General features: G+C 53.4%; 1 protein-coding gene across 5 annotated transcripts in view; it reads left to right on the forward strand.

Moving 5' to 3' along the window:
• Positions 1–12,252: 12,252 nt before the first annotated feature.
• Positions 12,253–16,749, forward strand: part of MICALL1 (MICAL like 1) — a 35,282-nt gene continuing 30,785 nt past the window's right edge. For 2 of the 5 annotated variants that reach the window (XM_035272388.3, XM_078340338.1), the window contains exon 1: positions 12,253–12,634. Coding sequence is in view for 2 of the 5 variants with exons in the window: in XM_035272367.3 (XP_035128258.1) it covers positions 13,345–13,490 (146 nt within the window). In the remaining 3 variants the exon portion in view is untranslated. Of the gene's footprint in view, positions 12,635–13,068; positions 13,491–16,749 lie in introns of those variants that run through there. The other 3 variants (XR_004733551.3, XM_035272375.3, XM_035272367.3) reach the window with 2 other exon arrangements.

Raw genomic sequence — 16,749 nt, forward strand, 5'->3', positions numbered from 1 at the left:
AGGGGAGATGGGAAGTTCCTAGATGGCCAAGGCTAGAGGCCTTGGGAGCTTTCTGTCCAGAAATGGCCTTTGACTTCGTGGATCCGGGCCTCAGTGCAACCGGGGCCTCCAGGGTCTGTGGAGCTGGGGGTCCCAGCCAGGCTCTTGCTCACCAAACTTGCAGGAACGTAACGGAGGAATTTGCAGTGAAAACCAGCATGCACTGGTGAGCTGGATACAGTGCTGCCTCCAAACACCAGAAGAAAGTTCTTTGTGAAGTCAGAAAGAGCTAGACCGAGGGCAGGAGCGGTGGCTCACACCTGTCATCCCAGCACTTTGGGAGGTTGAGGCGGGTGGATCACCTGAGGTCAGGAGTTTGAGATTAGCCTGTCCAACATGGCAAAACCCTGTCTTTACTAAATACAGAAATTAGTGGCATGGTGGTGGGCGCCTCTAATCCCAGCTACTAGAGGTTGCAGTAAGCCGAGATTGCACCATTTCACTCGAGCCTGAGGAAAAAAAAAAGGCTGGGTGCAGTGGCTCATGCCTGTAATCCCAGCACTTTGGGAGGCAGAGGCGGGTGGATCACAAGGTCAAGAGATCGAGACCATACTGGTCAACATGGTGAAACCCCATCTCTACTATAAATACAAAAAATTAGCTGGGCGTGGTGGCGCGTGCCTGTAATCCCAGCTACTCAGGAGTCTGAGCAGGAGAATTGCCTGAACCCAGGAGGCGGAGGTTGCGGTGAGCCGAGATCACGCCATTGCACTCCAGCCTGGGTAATGAGTGAAACTCCGTCTCAAAAAAAAAAAAAAAAAAAAAAAAGGCCAGGCACAGTGGCTCATGCCTGTAATCCCAGCACTTTGGGAGGCAGAGGTGAGTGGATCACCTAAGGTCAGGAGTTTGAGATCAGCTTGACCAACATGGTGAAACACCATCTCTACTAAAAATACAAAAGTTAGCCAGGCGTGGTGTTGCATGCCAGCAATTCCGGCTACTCCAGACACCGAGACACAACAATTGCTTGAACCCAGGAGGTGGAGGTTGCACTGAGCCAAGATCACGCCATGGCGCTTCACCCTGGGCATTAAGAGCAAAACTCCATCTCAAAAAAAAAGAGCTAGGCTGAGTCCTGACTGTACTTTTTTTTTTGGTTAGTTCTGTTCATGTTATATTTATTTTATTTTATTTTTATTTTTCAAGCATGACTGCAAGTGTTGATAGCTGTGTGGCCTTGAATGTGAGACCCTTGTCCTCATCAATAAATGGAGATAATGGGATAGCTCCTAACTCATAGAATTGTGAGGATTCAATATGATAATGTATTGAATGACAAGCGCGCGCGCACGCACACAAACACACACACACACGATGTCTAGAGTGTGGTTAGAGCTCATAAAGTTACATAACTGTATTAATGATGTCACAGTCCAACGAAGAGAGACAGGTATGCATAAATACATGCCACACAATGTGAGCAACTGTTCAAATGCCACCTCCTTCATGCAGCCCTCTGGACTGTCTCTCAGTCCCTGGCAGGAAGTGAGGGGCTCTTTCTGGAAGCCCTGTAGCATTCCGCCCATCTCTCCTTCATATCCCTTCCCTTGTCTTTCTGTGACTCTTCATTGTGATGGTTTTATTTTTTTTTCGAGAAGGAGTCTCACTCTGTCACCCAGACTGGAGTGCAATCTCGGCTCACTGCAAACTCTGCCTTCTGGGTTCAAGCAATTCACCTGCCTCAGCCTCCCCAGTAGCTGAGATTACAGGTACCTGCCACCATGCCCAGCTAGTATTTGTGTATTTTTAGTAGAGACAGGGTTTCTCCATGTTGGCCAGGCTGATCTGGAACTCCTGACCTCAGGTGATCCTCCTGCCTCGGCCTCCCAAAGGGCTGGGATTACAGGTGTGAGCCACCATGCCCGGCCTTGTTTATAGAGCTTCTTCCACACTGGTCTGCCAGTAGTGGACATGTGGAAATTACTCTGTAAAATTAGCAAGGCTGTCCCCTCTAGTTCCCCTCTAAGGGTGGGATTCCGTGAGAAGATCTGAGGTTGTGGCTTCTGTCTGGTCACAGGGAAGGCTTCAGGGAGGAGGTGATGTCTGAGCTCTGTCATAAAGCCTGTGGACCATTGGTCACAGGGAAGGCTTCAGGGAGGAGGTGATGTCTGAGCTGGGTCATAAAGCCTGTGGACCATTGGTCACAGGGAAGTCTTCAGGGAGGAGGTGATGTCTGAGCTGGGTCATAAAGCCTGTGGACCATTGGTCACAGGGAAGGCTTCAGGGAGGAGGTGATGTCTGAGCTGGGTCATAAAGCCTGTGGACCATTGGTCACAGGGAAGGCTTCAGGGAGGGGGTGATGGCTGAGCTGGGTCATAAAGCCTGTGGACCATTGGTCACAGGGAAGGCTTCAGGGAGGGGTGATGTCTGAGCTGGGTCATAAAGCCTGTGGACCATTTGGAACAGCAGCGGTAGCCATTTCAGGAGCAGCCAAAAGGCGAGAGAGCCTGGCAGGCTGACAGCCTCTTGCCCAAGCCCAGGCAGATTTTCCAGCAAGCAGCCAAAAGCACAGAGAGTGTGGGGCAGCTTGATGGGGGGCCCCGCCCCCCTCCTAAGTGCCTCTGCAACCCTGAGCCAACACCCTGCTCTGTGGGCAACAGTCTTTCCTCTCAATGCACTGAGGGGGCTTTGCTAGATAGGGGTCCCTTCCAGTTCAGTTTTTTTTTTTTTTTTGAGACGGAGTTTCCCTCTTGTTACCCAGGCTGGAGTGCAATGGCGCAATCTCGGCTCACCACAACCTCCGCCTCCTGGGTTCAGGCAATTCTCCCACCTCAGCCTCCTGAGTAGCTGGGATTACAGGCACGCGCCACCGTGCCCAGCTAATTTTTTGTAATTTTTAGTAGAGACGGGGTTTCACCATGTTGACCAGGATGGTCTCGATCTGTTGACCTCGTGATCCACCCGCCTCGGCCTCCCAAAGGGCTGGGATTACAGGCTTGAGCCACCGCGCCCGGCCGGTCTCGATCTCTTGACCTCATGATCTGCGTGCCTCAGCCTCCCAAAGTGCTGGGATTACAGGCGTGAGCCACCGCGCCCGGCCGGTCTCGATCTCTTGACCTCATGATCTGCGTGCCTCAGCCTCCCAAAGTGTTGGGATTACAGGCGTGAGCCACCGCGCCCGGCCGGTCTCGATCTCTTGACCTCATGATCTGCGTGCCTCAGCCTCCCAAAGTGTTGGGATTACAGGCGTGAGCCACCGCGCCCGGCCGGTCTCGATCTCTTGACCTCATGATCTGCGTGCCTCGGCCTCCCAAAGGGCTGGGATTACAGGCGTGAGCCACCGCGCCCGGCCGGTCTCGATCTCTTGACCTCATGATCTGCGTGCCTCGGCCTCCCAAAGTGTTGGGATTACAGGCGTGAGCCACCGCGCCCGGCCAGTTTGGATATTTCAGTGGCTTCTTTGACCTGCCTCCTCATGGAGCCCCAGATATCTCTGAGGTTTTCCCAGCTCAGACAGCACTTGCCCGGTGAGAACGAGCACATGTCCTTTCTGTTCTGGAGGGTTTCATTGGAGGGTGATTTGATTTTGGGGTAAGGAGACAAACCCTCTTGCCCAGGCCCAGGCGGATTTTCCAGAATGTGTATCTGCGGGGGCAGGATGGTCTGTGAACAAAGGCTTGGAACAGCTGTCTGTCCTCAGGCATAGCTGGGATTCCAGGAGACCCAGGCCTCACCCGGGCGGGCAGGGCCGGGGCTCAGGGTGCCGTCCTGGCATGCTCAGGGCATGCCTCTGGCCCAGGAAGGATGGAACACCGTGAAGCAACTGCCACTCCAGCGGCCAGCGCCTTCCACTGCCCCAGGCCCCAGCTCCAGAGGTCCCACAATGGTTCCATTGTCCACTCCTCTGCCCAGCTGCCCCCCAGGGAGCAGCTCAGAGCCAAGGACCTGGGCAGGGCCCTGATTGCTGGGGCACCGCCTGGGTAGAAAAGCAAAGTGGTCAGACTCACAGAACACAGCCATGGAACTCGGAGAATTCCACCCTAAAAATCCTAGAATCTGGCAGTCAGAGACACTTAGAAAAAAGCAATGCAAGGCTGGGCACGGTGGCTAAGGCCTGTAATCCTGGCACTTTGGGAAGTCAAGGCAGGCAGATCACAAGGTCAGGAGTTCAAGACCAGCCTGACCAACATGATGTAACCCTGTCTCTACTAAAAATACAAAAATTAGCTGGGTGAGGTGGTGTATGCCTGTAATCCCAACTACTTAAGAAGTTGAGGGAGGAGAATAGCTTGAATTTGCTGGGCACTGTGGCTCACCCCTGTAATCCCAGCTCTTAGGAAGGCACAGGCGGGAGGATAGCTTGAGCCCAGGAGTTCGAGACCTGCCTGGGCAATATAGCGAGACCCCCCGTTCTCCACAAAAAGGAAAAAAAAAAAAAAAGAGTAGCTTGAACCTGGGAGGCAGAGGTTGCAGTGAGCTGAGATTGTGCCACTGCACTCCAGCCTGGGCAATAGATCGAGACTCTGTCTCAAAAAAGAAAAACAGAAAAATGCAATTCTAGAATTAGAAGACCGCAGATGCTCAGGCTCCACACTGCCCAGCCTGGAGGAACAGCCTAGTTCACATACTCCCACACCCTTATCTCATTTTCTTTGTCTCACTCTAAAAAATTATGCTTTGACCGGGCACGGTGGCTCACGCCTGTAATCCAGTACTAGGGAGGCCTAGGCAGGCAGATCACCTGAGATCAGGCATTTGAGATCAACCTGGCTAACATGGTGAAATCCTATCTCTGCTAAAAAGACAAAAATTAGCCAAATCAGGCATGGTGGCGCGTGCCTGTAATCCCAGCTACTTGGGAGGCTGCTGCAAGAGAATCTCCTGAACCCGGGAGGCAGAGGTTGCAGTGAGCTGAGATCGCGCCATGGCACTCCTGCCTGGGCAACAGAGCAAAACTCTGTCTCAAAAAAAGAAAAAAGAAATGTGTATACCTTGTGGAATGGCTAAATCTAGCTAATTAGCATATAACATTACCTCACAAAGTTATCATTTGTTTTGGTGAGAACACTTAATACCCACTTTATTAGCATTTCAAATTTTTATTATTTTATTTTATGTATTTACTTTTTTTTGAGACGGGGTCTCCCTCTGTTGCCCACACTGGAGTGCAGTGGGACAATCACAGCTCACTGCAGCCTCCAACTCCTGGGCTCAAGCCATCTTCCCACCTCAGCCTCCTGAGTAGCTGAGTCTACAGGTGTGTGCCACCACGCCCAGCTAATTTTAAAATCTTCTGTAAAGAGCAGTTTTCACCATGTTGCCTAGGCTGGTCTTGAACTCCTGGGCTCAAGCAATTCTCCTGCCTTCGGCTCCCAAAGTGCTGGGATTACAGGCATGAGCCACCACGCCCAGCCCAGCATTTTTTTTTGAGATGGAGTCTCACTCTGTCACCCAGGTTGGAGTGCAGTGACGTGATCTCGGCTCACTGCAACCTCTCTCTCCTGGGTTCAGGTGATTCTCCTGCCTCAGCGTCTGGGGTAGCTGGGATAACAGCCACATGCCACCACACCCAGATAATTTTTGTATTTTTAGTAGAGTCTGGGTTTTGCCATCTTGGCCAGGCTGGTCTTGAACTCCTGACCTCATGATCCACCCACTTTGGCCTTCCAAAATGCTGGGATTACCGGTGTGAGCCACTATGCCCAGCCTGCATTTTTCTTTCCCCACAAGACAGAGTTTCACTCTTGTTGCCCAGCCTGGAGGGCAATGGTGTGATCTCAGCTCACTGTAACCTCTCTCTTCCGGGTTCAGGCGATTCTCCTGCCTCAGCCTCCGGAGTAGCTAGAATGACAGATGCCCGCCACCATGCCAGGCTAATTTTTATATTTTTAGTAGAGACGGGGTTTCACCATGTTGGTCAGGTTGGTCTTGAACTCGTGACCTCAGGTGATCCACCTGCCCTGGCCTCCCAAAGTGCTGTGATTACAGGTGTGAGCCACCAGGCTCGACCCTGGCCCTCATTTTAAGTATGATATATGATCATTAACAATAGTCACCGTGCTGTACAATAGAGCCTTTGAACCTATTCCTCCTATCTAACTGAAGTTTTATACCCTTTGACCGACATCTCCCTAACCACTACCCCACCCGCCAGCCCCTGGTAACTACCATCTTACTCTTTCTCTCTCTTTTCTTTTCTCTCTCTCTCTTTCCTTTTTCTTCCTTCCTTTCTTTTTTCAGGGTCTAACTCAGTCACCCAGGCTCAGTGCAGTGGTGCAATCACAGCTCACTGCAACCTCCGCCTCCCTGGCTCAAGCGATACTCCTGTCTCAACCTCCCAAGTTGCTGGGGCTACAGGTGTATACCACCACGCCCAGCTAATTTTTTTATTTTTCCCCATGTTGCCGAGGCTGGTCTCGAACTCCTGAGCCCAAGCTATCCACCTGTCTTAACCTCCTAAAATTCTGAGATTACAAGTGTGAGCCACCACACCAGGCCTCTCTCTACTCTCTATTTCTATAGATCAACTTTTTTAGATTTCACGAGTGACAAATTATATATTTTTTTGAGACAGAGTTTCGCTCTTGTTACCCAGGCTGGAGTGCAATGGCACGATCTCGGCTCACTGCAACCTCTGCCTCCTGGGTTCAAGCAGTTCTCCTACCTCAGCCTCCCAAGTAGCTGGGACTACAGGCGCACGCCACCATGCCCAGCTAATTTTTGTATTTTTAGTAGAGACGGGGTTTCAGCATGTTCACCAGGATGGTCTTGATCTCTTGACCTCGTGATCCACCCGCCTCGGCCTCCCAAAGTGCTGAGATTATAGGCGTGAGCCACTGCACCCAGCCAAAAATATATATATTTTAAAAAACAGAGTCTCATTCTGTTGCCCAGACTGGAGTACAGTGGTGCGATCTCAATTATAATCTCCACCTGCCAGGTTCAAGGATTCTCCTGTCTCAGCCTCCCTCGTAAATAGCTGGGATTACGGGTGCTTGCTACCATGCCGACTAATTGTATTTTTAGTAGAGGCAGGTTTTCACCATGTTGGCCAGGCTGGTCTTGAACTCCTGACCTCAGGTGATCTGCCCACCTCAACCTCCCAAAGTGCTGGGATTACAGGCATGAGGCACTGTACCTGGCCAATAAAAACAATTTTTTTTTTTGAGACAAAGTCTTGCTCATGTATCACCAGGCTGGAGTGCAGTGGCATGATCTCAGCTCACTGCAACCTCCGCCTCCTGGGTTTAAGGGATTCCCCTGCCTCAGCCTCCCAAGAAGCTGGGACTACAGGCACGAGACACCATGCCCAGCTACTTTTTTGCATTTTAGTAGAGATGGGATTTCACGATGTTGGCCAGGATGGTCTCCATCTCCTGACCTCATGATGCACCCATCTCAGCCTCCCAAAGTACTGTGATTACAGGGATGAGCCACCACAGCCAGCCAAGAAAAATAACTTTTTATAAGGGAGTGGTTAATACTGAAACCACAATAGTAGTTTAAAAAATTAATTAATGACAAATACTGTATGTTTCCACTTACATGAGGTCCCAAGAGTAGTCAACTTCATAGAGACAGAAGGACTTTCAAAGGGTCAAATTGCAAATTCTACGTTATATATTTCACCACAATAAAGAGATTACATTTTTATTTTGAGATGGAGTCTAGCTTTTGTCAGGCTGGAGTGCAATGTCACGATCTCAGCTCACTCCAACTTCTGCCTCCTGGGTTCAAACCATTCTCCTGCCTCAGCCTCCCGAATAGCTGAGATTACAGGCACCTGCCATCATGCCTGGCTAATTTTTTTGTATTTTTGGTAGAGACGGGGTTTTACCATGTTGGCCAGGCTGGTCTGGAACTCTTGACCTCAAGCGATCTGCCTACCTGGGCCTCCCAAAGTGCTGGGATTACAGGTGTGAGCCACCGGGCCCAGCCTGTTCTGTTTGTTTGTTTTGAGACGGAGTCTCACTCACTCTGTCACCAAGGCTGGCCCGGTGCTATCTCAACCTACTGCAACCTCTGCTTCCCAAGTTCGAGTGATCTTCCTGCCTCAGCCTCTCAAGTAACTGCGATTACGGGTACGCGCCACCACACCCGGCTAATTTTTATTTTTCTGGTTTTATTTTATTTTGATCTGCTTTTGTGGCAAAGTCTCACTCTTTCGCCCAGGCTAGATTGAAGTGGTGTGATCTCAGTTCATTGCAACCTCTGCCTCCCAGGTTCAAGCGATTCTCCTGCCTCATTTTTCTCTGACACAGCACCAGTCATCACCAGAGGCTCTCCTTGTGGTTTTTTCTGAGATGGAGTTTTGCTCTGCTGCCCAGGCTGGAGTGCAGTGGTGCAATCTTGGCTCACTGCAATCTCTGCCTCCCGTGTTCAAGTGATTCTCCTGCCTCAGCCTCCTGAGTATCCAGGATTATAGGCATCTGCTATCATGCCCAACTAATTTTCATATTTTTAGTAGAAATGGGGTTTCACCATGTAGGTCAGGCTGGTCTTGAATTCCTGACCTCATGATCTGCCCACCTCGGCCTCCTGAAGTGCTGGAATTACAGGTGTGAGCCAGGTGCCAGCCTCCTTGTTGATTTGTTTACCTGTTTACAGCTCCTGGCCCCTAATAGTTGCCCAGTAAATATGTGTTGAATACATGCTTGACTATAACTGTGTGAACAAGGTGTGGAAGGCTGTTTCACGTGGCCAACTGCGGCTACTCTTAGCAGGGGTCTGGGGTTGAGAGAGAGAGTCAAACCGGAACTTTAGCTTTATTTTTAAATTTTTGATAAGAATGATGTATTCAAGAGGCCGGGCACGGTGGCTCACGCCTGTAATCCCAGCACTTTGGGAGGCTGAGGAGGGTGGATCACGAGGTCAGGAGGTCGAGACCATCCTGGTCAACATGGTGAAACCCCGTCTCTACTAAAAATACAAAAAATTAGCTGGGCATGGTGGTGCTTGCCTGTAATCCCAGCTACTCAGGAGGCTGAGGCAGGAGAATTGCCTGAACCCTGGAGGCGGAGGTTGCGGTGAGCCGAGATCGAGCCATTGCACTCCAGCCTGGGTAACAAGAGCGAAACTCCGTCTCAAAAAATAAAAAAGAATGATGTATTCAGGTTGGGTGCAGTGGCGCATGCCTGTAATCCTGCCACTTTGGGAGACCAAGGTGGCCGCATCACTTGAAGTCAGGCACTCGAGACCAGCCTGGTCAACATGACGAAACCCTGTCTCTAAAAAAAAATACAAAAATGAGCTGGGGTTGGAGGCTCGTGCCTGTAATTCCAGCTACTCAGGAGGCTGAGGCAGGAGAATCGCTTGAATCTGGGAGGTTAAGGTTGCAGTGAGCCGAGATCACGCCACTGCACTCCAGCCTGGGCAGCAGTCTTGTCTCAAAAACAGACAGGGTCTCCCTATGTTGCCCAGGCTGATTTGGTCTTGAACTCCTGGCCTTGGCCTCCCAACGTGTTGGGATTATAGATGTGGGCCATTGCACCTGGCTTCCCATTTCTTAATTGATAGTTAAAAATAAAACAAAACAGCACTGAATTTAGGTCCCTCAATTCTAATCCTGAAATTATAGCGCGATTTTGTGCAAGTGGCCTGACTCATATATCTCTGCGGCTTCTGATCTCACCTGTAAACACAGACCCACCTTCCACCTGAACCATTTTCTCATCCATTATCTCACCCCATTACTCACAACGCTCATTTGTGAGTATGGCAAGGCAGGGATTACCATCCTCATTTTATAGGGTAGGAAACTGGGGTTCATGAGGGTGCGTTGTCTGGCCTGTGGTCACACAGCTGTGGGGTCACAGCTGTGGTCCTACAGGTCCTTACTTCATAACATTGTGAGCTGACTCAGATAATGAGTTTATAAAGCCTGAAAATTGCTAATGGGCTGTGCTGTGTAAGCTCTTAGTATGGCAAACAGGATCAAGATCAGATCTGGAGCTGTCTTCAGGGACCTGAAGGGAGCCCCTTAGGCTAGTGAGGACAGTCCTTCCTGGGTTTGTTTTTTTTTTTTTTAAGATGGAGTCTCACTCTGTCCCCCAAGCTGGAGTGCAGTGGCATGATCTTGGCTCACTGCAACCTCCACCTCCCGGTTTCTTTTTTTTTTTGAGACGGAGTTTCGCTCTTGTTACCCAGGCTGGAGTGCAATGGCGCTATCTCGGCTCACCGCAACCTCCGCCTCCTGGGTTCAGGCAATTCTCCTGCCTCAGCCTCCTGAGTAGCTGAGATTACAGGCACGCGCCACCGTGCCCAGCTAATATTTTGCATTTTTAGTAGAGATGGGGTTTCACCATGTTGACCAGGATGGTCTTGATCTCTTGACCTCGTGATCCACCTGCCTTGGCCCCCCAAAGTGCTGGGATTACAGGCTTGAGCCACCGCGCCTGGCCCACCTCCCAGTTTCAAGCGATTCTCCAGCCTCAGCCTCCCCAGTAGCTGGGATTACAGCTGTATGCCACCATACCCAGCTAATTTTTAAATTTTTAGTAGAGACAGGGTTTCAGCATGTTGGCCAGGTTGGTCTTGAACTCTTGACCTCGTGATCCACCCGCCTTGGCCTCCCAAAGTGCTGGGATAACAGGCTTGAGCCACCCCACCCGGCCGGTTTTTTTGTTTTTGAGACAGAGTTTGGCTCTTGTTGCCCATGCTGGAGTGCAATGGCACCAGCAACCGCTGCCTCCCAGGTTCAAGTGATTCTCTTGCCTCAGCCTCCCCGAGTAGTTGGGATTACTGGCGTGTGCCACCATACCTGGATAATTTTGTGTTTTTAGTAGAGACAGGGTTTCTCCATGTGGGTCAGGCTGGTCTTGAACTCCCGACCTTAAGTGATCCGCCCACCTCTGCCTCTCAAAGTGCTGGGATTACAGGCATGAGCGACCAAGTCTGGCCTTATTTCTTTTTTTAAACGGAGTCTCGCTCTATTGCCCAGGCTGAAGTGCAATGGTGCTCACTGCAACCTCCGTCTCCTGGGTTCAAGCTATTCTCCTGCTTCAGCCTCCTGAGTAGCTGGGAGTGCAGGCATGTGCCACCATGCCTGGCTAATTTTTGTATTTTTAGTAGAGATGAGGTTTTACCATACTGGCCAGGCTGGTCTCGATCTCATGACCTCGTGATCTGCTCACCTCAGCCTCCCAAAGTGCTGAGATTACAGGCGTAAGCCACCGCACCTGGCCTAATTTTTTGTATATTTAGTAGAGATAGGTTTCACCTTGTTGGCCAGGCTGGTCTCAAACTCCTGACCTCAGGTGATCCATCTGCCTTGGCATCCCAAAGTGTTGGGATTACAGGCATGAGCCACCGTGCCCAACCCCTCCTAGGTTTGTTTGTTTTTGAGATGGAATTTTGCTCTTGTTGCCCAGGCTGGAGTGCAATGGCTCGAGCAACCTCTGCCTCCCAGGTTCAAGTGATTCTCCTGCCTCAGCCTCCCAAGTAGTGCTTGGCCCCCCACCCTAGGTTTTAACGAACGTCCTGGATCGTCTTTGCAGGCCAAGGTGGATGCTGGTGTCAGGATCCTGAACCCAAGTCCCTGATTTAATAAAAGCACTGGGAATCCTGCTTTCCTGGAGCTGTTATTCCACAGGGGACAGGGCAGGAGTTGGTAGCCCATGGCTGGTGGGAGTCCAGAGGGCTAGCCAGGCACTCTGGCCATGGTACATCTTTCCTAGGTGGCTTGAGAGTCCACTTTCTGAGCCAAAATGGCAGCCTTCCAGCTGCAGGAGTGTGAGGCCAGTTCAGGTTGGCAAGCTGGGGTCTCCAGGCCCTGGGCCAGTGTTCTGGACTGGGACTCAGTGGACTTTGAGGAGGTAGAATTCTCTAAGTCAGCCTCTCTCCTTGATAATTTACCCAGAATGGCACCCAGATGATAATCTGGGTACAAAATATTTCAGTCCATTTCATCATGTTTACCAAGGACCAGGTGTCGATAGAATTCATGAGTGATGACTAAAGGGTAAGGCACTTTATATCTTAATCCTCTGAGCCACCTTGTAAAGCAGGTATTATCCCCATTTTTAAGTCATGGAAGCTGAGGGCCAGGGAGGCACAAGATCATGTGACTAAGGTTGAGGGGAAGCCAGGTTTGGAGCTTGGGTTGATAGGACTCAAAAATGCTTGATTTTTCCACTCCCCTGAGTGTTCAGGGGTGATGAGGATGACTAAAACCCTGTTCCTTCCATTGGGAGGGAGCGACATACCCCTAGCTATTGCATGGGTCAGGGTGACATCACCACGTCTGCAGCAGAGGAGGCTGATTCATCTGTGGGAGAGTCAGGAGGGGCCTGTGGAAGGGTCAGCCAGCTGGGAGCATGGGCTGGCTGGCCAGAGTCTTGAAGAGGGCAAAGATAAGAGAATGAGCCTTGGGGGAGGTTCCAGGGCCGGATAGGAACAGCCTGTCTGCCTCCCAGGCAGGGGTCTCTTCCGCCTAGGTCCTTCCCTTAGGAGTCCAACCACCATCACACTAATCATGGCTGCGGAGACCTGGCCATGGGGAATGGGGAGGAGCGAGCTCCCTGAGCTTACACAGGGGCTGAGGGGAGCTCAGAGAATCACCGAGGGGACACCTGGACTGATGGCAGAGGGGCGCATGGGTCTCCCTCAAGCTATGGGGGAGGTGATGGTGGACGTGAGAACTTCCAGGAGCTCAGAGGTGCTTTAGGGTGGGGAGCCGGGGTGAGGGAAGCTGGTGGCCGTCGGCGGGTGCTTTGGGGTCTGCAGGAGAACTGCCTCCCCAGTTTCAAGCTAGCGGTAAAGGGGGGATTCGCGGTCTTTAGGAGCGGGGAGGAGGCCGGATGGGAGCACGAGGTGTCCCGCCTCCGAAGGGTAGAGGGCTCCCGGTGGGCGGCACGGCGGCGGCGGCGGTGGTGAAGTCATCGTGGGGAGGGGCCCGTTTGCTGCGGGTGTGGGGGCTTCGGGGGCACCCAGTGGAGCAGGCCGGGCCGGCGCCGTCGAGGAACCGGCGATGGGGCGCCTGCCCGTTTTCGGGGGGGTGGGCTCCGCGCTAGGGGCGGAGCCGCCGCTGGGTGGGGCGCGCCTGGGGCGGGGACGGAGGCGGCAGGACGCCCGCGCCCACGGCGGGCCCACAGTGAGGCGAGCGGGCAGCGGAGAGTAGGCGGCGGCGGGCCGGGCCGGGCCACGCGGCGGCGCTGCTCGGGCAGGTCGGGGCAGGGCTGCGGGGCGCCCGAGCGAGGACACCGCGGCCCCGCCTCCGCCCCGCCCCGCCCCGCGCCCCGCCGGTCGGCGCCCGAGCTCGGAGCCGCAGCCGCAGCCGGAAACCGGGTCCGTGCGGCGGCCGCCGTCCCGGCCGAGCCGGGGCCCCGAAGCCGAAGCCGGAGCCGGAGCCGGGCGGGCCGCGGGGTCATGGCGGGGCCGCGGGGCGCGCTGCTGGCCTGGTGCCGCCGCCAGTGCGAGGGCTACCGCGGCGTGGAGATTCGCGACCTGAGCAGCTCCTTCCGGGACGGCTTGGCCTTCTGCGCCATCCTGCACCGGCACCGGCCCGACCTGCTGTGAGTGCGGGGCCCCAGCTGGCGGGCGGGCGGCGCGGGGCGGGCCGGGGCCGGGACCGCCGCCCCCTTAGTGACGCGAATCTCGGGCGGTGGCAGGCGCCGCCCCCGAACGGGGAGACGCCGACCCCATTCCCCGACGGCCCCGGACGCCTTGCGGGTCCCTGAGACCCTGGCCAGGGACGCCCCTCCCCCACCCGGCCGCCTGACCCCGCCTGTGGGACCCGGAACCCGCCTCCCAGGCCGGTCCCTCCGTGAGGGGCATGGGCCCCGCCCACAGAGCACTGATTTCCGCTTAGGATCACTGAACCCCTAAGCCTGTAACCTCTTTGAAGGGGTGTTGAGCCCTCTTTGGGAGCCCTGGGTCTCTCCTGCCCCAAACTCCTCTCCACGGGCGTGCCGGGCCGACCTTCTCTGAGGCTGCCCCCTCGGGGTGGCCCCTGGCTCCGGGTATTCAGGTGAACCCTCACTTCTCTGACCCCAAATAGGATCTCGTCTCCAGACACCAGCACAGTTCCCGGCACAGAGGTGACCTCGTTAACAGGTGTTGGTTGAATGGATGGGCAGACCCTGTGCTTTGCCCAGGCCTCCCCAGTTAGGAGGCAGCCCTGGCTCTCAGGTGTGTGCTGGATGCCCCTGCTGCCCTCCTCCGTGGGGCACGGAGGTGGGGCACGCAAGAGGAGTCAGGACGGGGGATGTTGGGAAGACTCCTAGGATCCGATTGGCGGACACCAACCGGCTGCTGCAAGTTGTGAAATGGCCCCTTCCTGCCCAGAGCTGCCTGCCCCGTGAGGTTCTCGTGGGAAAATGCATTCAGACACCACAGAACGGTTGACTTGGAGCCTCTGTCTTTGCTCTCTCTGCCTTGAGCCCTGGAACCTCCTTTCATCTATCCATTCATTCATTCATAAAACACTGGGTGAAAGTTTATCTGGTGCCATTCCTTGCACTTCAGGTCTCACCTGTGAATCAGGGAGGAGAGTTCTGATCCCTGCCCCTGTTGCCTGCAGCCCTCTTGCCCGGGCACCCCCAGCCTGGCAGATGGAGGCTTTCTGTGTGCCTGTTTCACCTCCAGATTCGCACTGTCCAAGGGCGGCATGTGGGAGGGCTTCTTTTTCTTTTTTTGAGATGGAGTCTCAGTCTGTCACTCAGGCTGGAGTGCAGTGGTGCAATCTTGGCTCACTGCAACCTCTGCCTCCCAGATTCAAGTGATTCTTCTGCCTCAGCCTCCTGAGTAGCTGGGACTACAGGCACACACCACCGCGCCCAGCTAATTTGTGTACTTTTTTTAGTAGAGACAGGCTTTCACCATATTGGCCAGGCTGGTCTCAAACCAGCCTGCCTCAACCTCCCAAAGTGCTGGGATTACAGGTGTGAGCCACTGCACATGTGGGAGGGCTTCTAAAGGATTGCCTCTGGATTCCATGGTACGGGTACACCTGGTTTACCTGTATGTACCCTGCAGTACCGTGTCTGTGGGTGGCGGCTTGGGCCCTGGAGGAGAGGACTTCAGGACTGTGGATACAGAAGGGAACAAGATGAGGTGGTCATGTAGGTGGGCCACTGCCCGCTGTGGGGCATGTGACACCCATACTGATGGAAGCACAAGGTTGATGCCTGGTTGTCCAGGTTTGAGCAGGGGCTAGAAGGACAGAGGAAAAGGGCACCAGAGTTGTACCTGGTCATTGGAAGTGAAGGCCTCAGGGGTCTTCTATTCTGTCTGAGGGTCAGTAGTGAGGCAGGAGGCAGGGACAGTCCCATGTGGGAGGGGACCTGGGTATGAAGTGAAGCCGTTTGGTGGGCCTGAGCTTGTTGGCATCAAAGTAAAGGCCGCCTGGTTTATGTTCAGCTTCTCCATGTCTTAGGCACATGGCTTTAGGTCTTTCTATCTTTCTTCTTTTTTTTTTTTTTTTTTGAGATGGAGTCTCATTCTTGTTGCCCAGGCTGGAGTGCAATGGCACGATTTCGGCTCACCGCAACCTCCACGTCCCCAGTTCAAGCCATTCTCCTGCCTCAGCCTCCTGAGTAGCTAGGATTACAGGCGCACACCACCATGCCCAGCTAATTTGTTTTGTATTTTTTTTAGTAGAGACGGGATTTCACCATGTTGACCAGGCTGGTCTTGAATGCCTGACCTCGTAATCCTCCCATCTCAGCCTCCCAAAGTGCTGGGATTACAGGCGTGAGCCACTGCACCTGGCTATTTTTGTTTTTGTTTTTTCAGTCTCGCTCTGTTGCCAGGCTGGAGTGCAGTGGCGCAATCTCAGCTCACTGCAGCCTCCGCCTCCCAGGTTCAAGCGATTCTTCTGCCTCAGCCTCCCTAGTAACTGGGATTATAGGCGCACACTACCACGCCTGGCTAATTTTTGTAGATTTTAGTAGAGATGGGGTTTCACCATGTTGACCAGGCTGGTCTCAAACTCCTGACCTCAGGTGATCCTCCTGCCTTGGCCTCCTAAAGTGCTGCGATTACAGGCATGAGCCACAGCGCCTGGCCAAGCCATGTGGCTTTTAAGCAAGGGAGGGCTGTTGGTGGAAAAAGTGTGCCGGGGAGGACGGCTCCCCTCCTGAGATCCAGAATCATGTCCATGGATTCAGTTGCAATGTTGCCAGCCTATTACACAGGAGAGAAGCTGAGGTCTAGGTCCCACATAATGTGTAGGGAAGGCCTCAGTGCTGGGTTGGGAGATCTCCGTGAGAGTAGGGTGGCCTACGGTGAGGGCAAGAATCATCTCCTAAAGTGGTTCAGGCTTCTGGGGCTGTGGGACCTGCCTGGGTTAACCCAGAGTTGGCCAGGGCTCTGCTGGGGCAAGGGTTGTGGGGGCTGGACCATCCCTCGGCACCACCTGAAATCCAGACATGCTTCAGCTCCTCTGAGGGCAAGGACCATGTGGGTTTCATTTCTGTGTCCTTCATCTTCCCCAGAGCCAAGTAGAACTCCTCGGGCCTCTGAAAACTCTCAGAAAATATATGTGTTACCAAAACGCAGATGCTAATTAGGGACAGAGATGGGGGTGGGAGAAGTTGGGAGAAAACCTGCCGGATCCTGGAGTTTCTTACAGTTTTCACACTGTTTTCAGCATTGATTCATTCAACAAACATTGACTGGGCGTCTTCTAAATTTGGGGAGCTGTGTAGGGAGTTGGGAGGATAGAATGGGCAGAATGTGACCCCAGCCTGCTAGGAACACTGCTGGGGTGACCAAAATAAATGGCTGAGACAAGTTGCTTTTGTCTCATTTGGTCTTGGATCAAGCCTCTGT

Source organism: Callithrix jacchus, chromosome 1, assembly GCF_049354715.1.
Source record: "Callithrix jacchus isolate 240 chromosome 1, calJac240_pri, whole genome shotgun sequence".
In the NCBI taxonomy this organism is placed as follows: domain Eukaryota; kingdom Metazoa; phylum Chordata; class Mammalia; order Primates; family Cebidae; genus Callithrix; species Callithrix jacchus.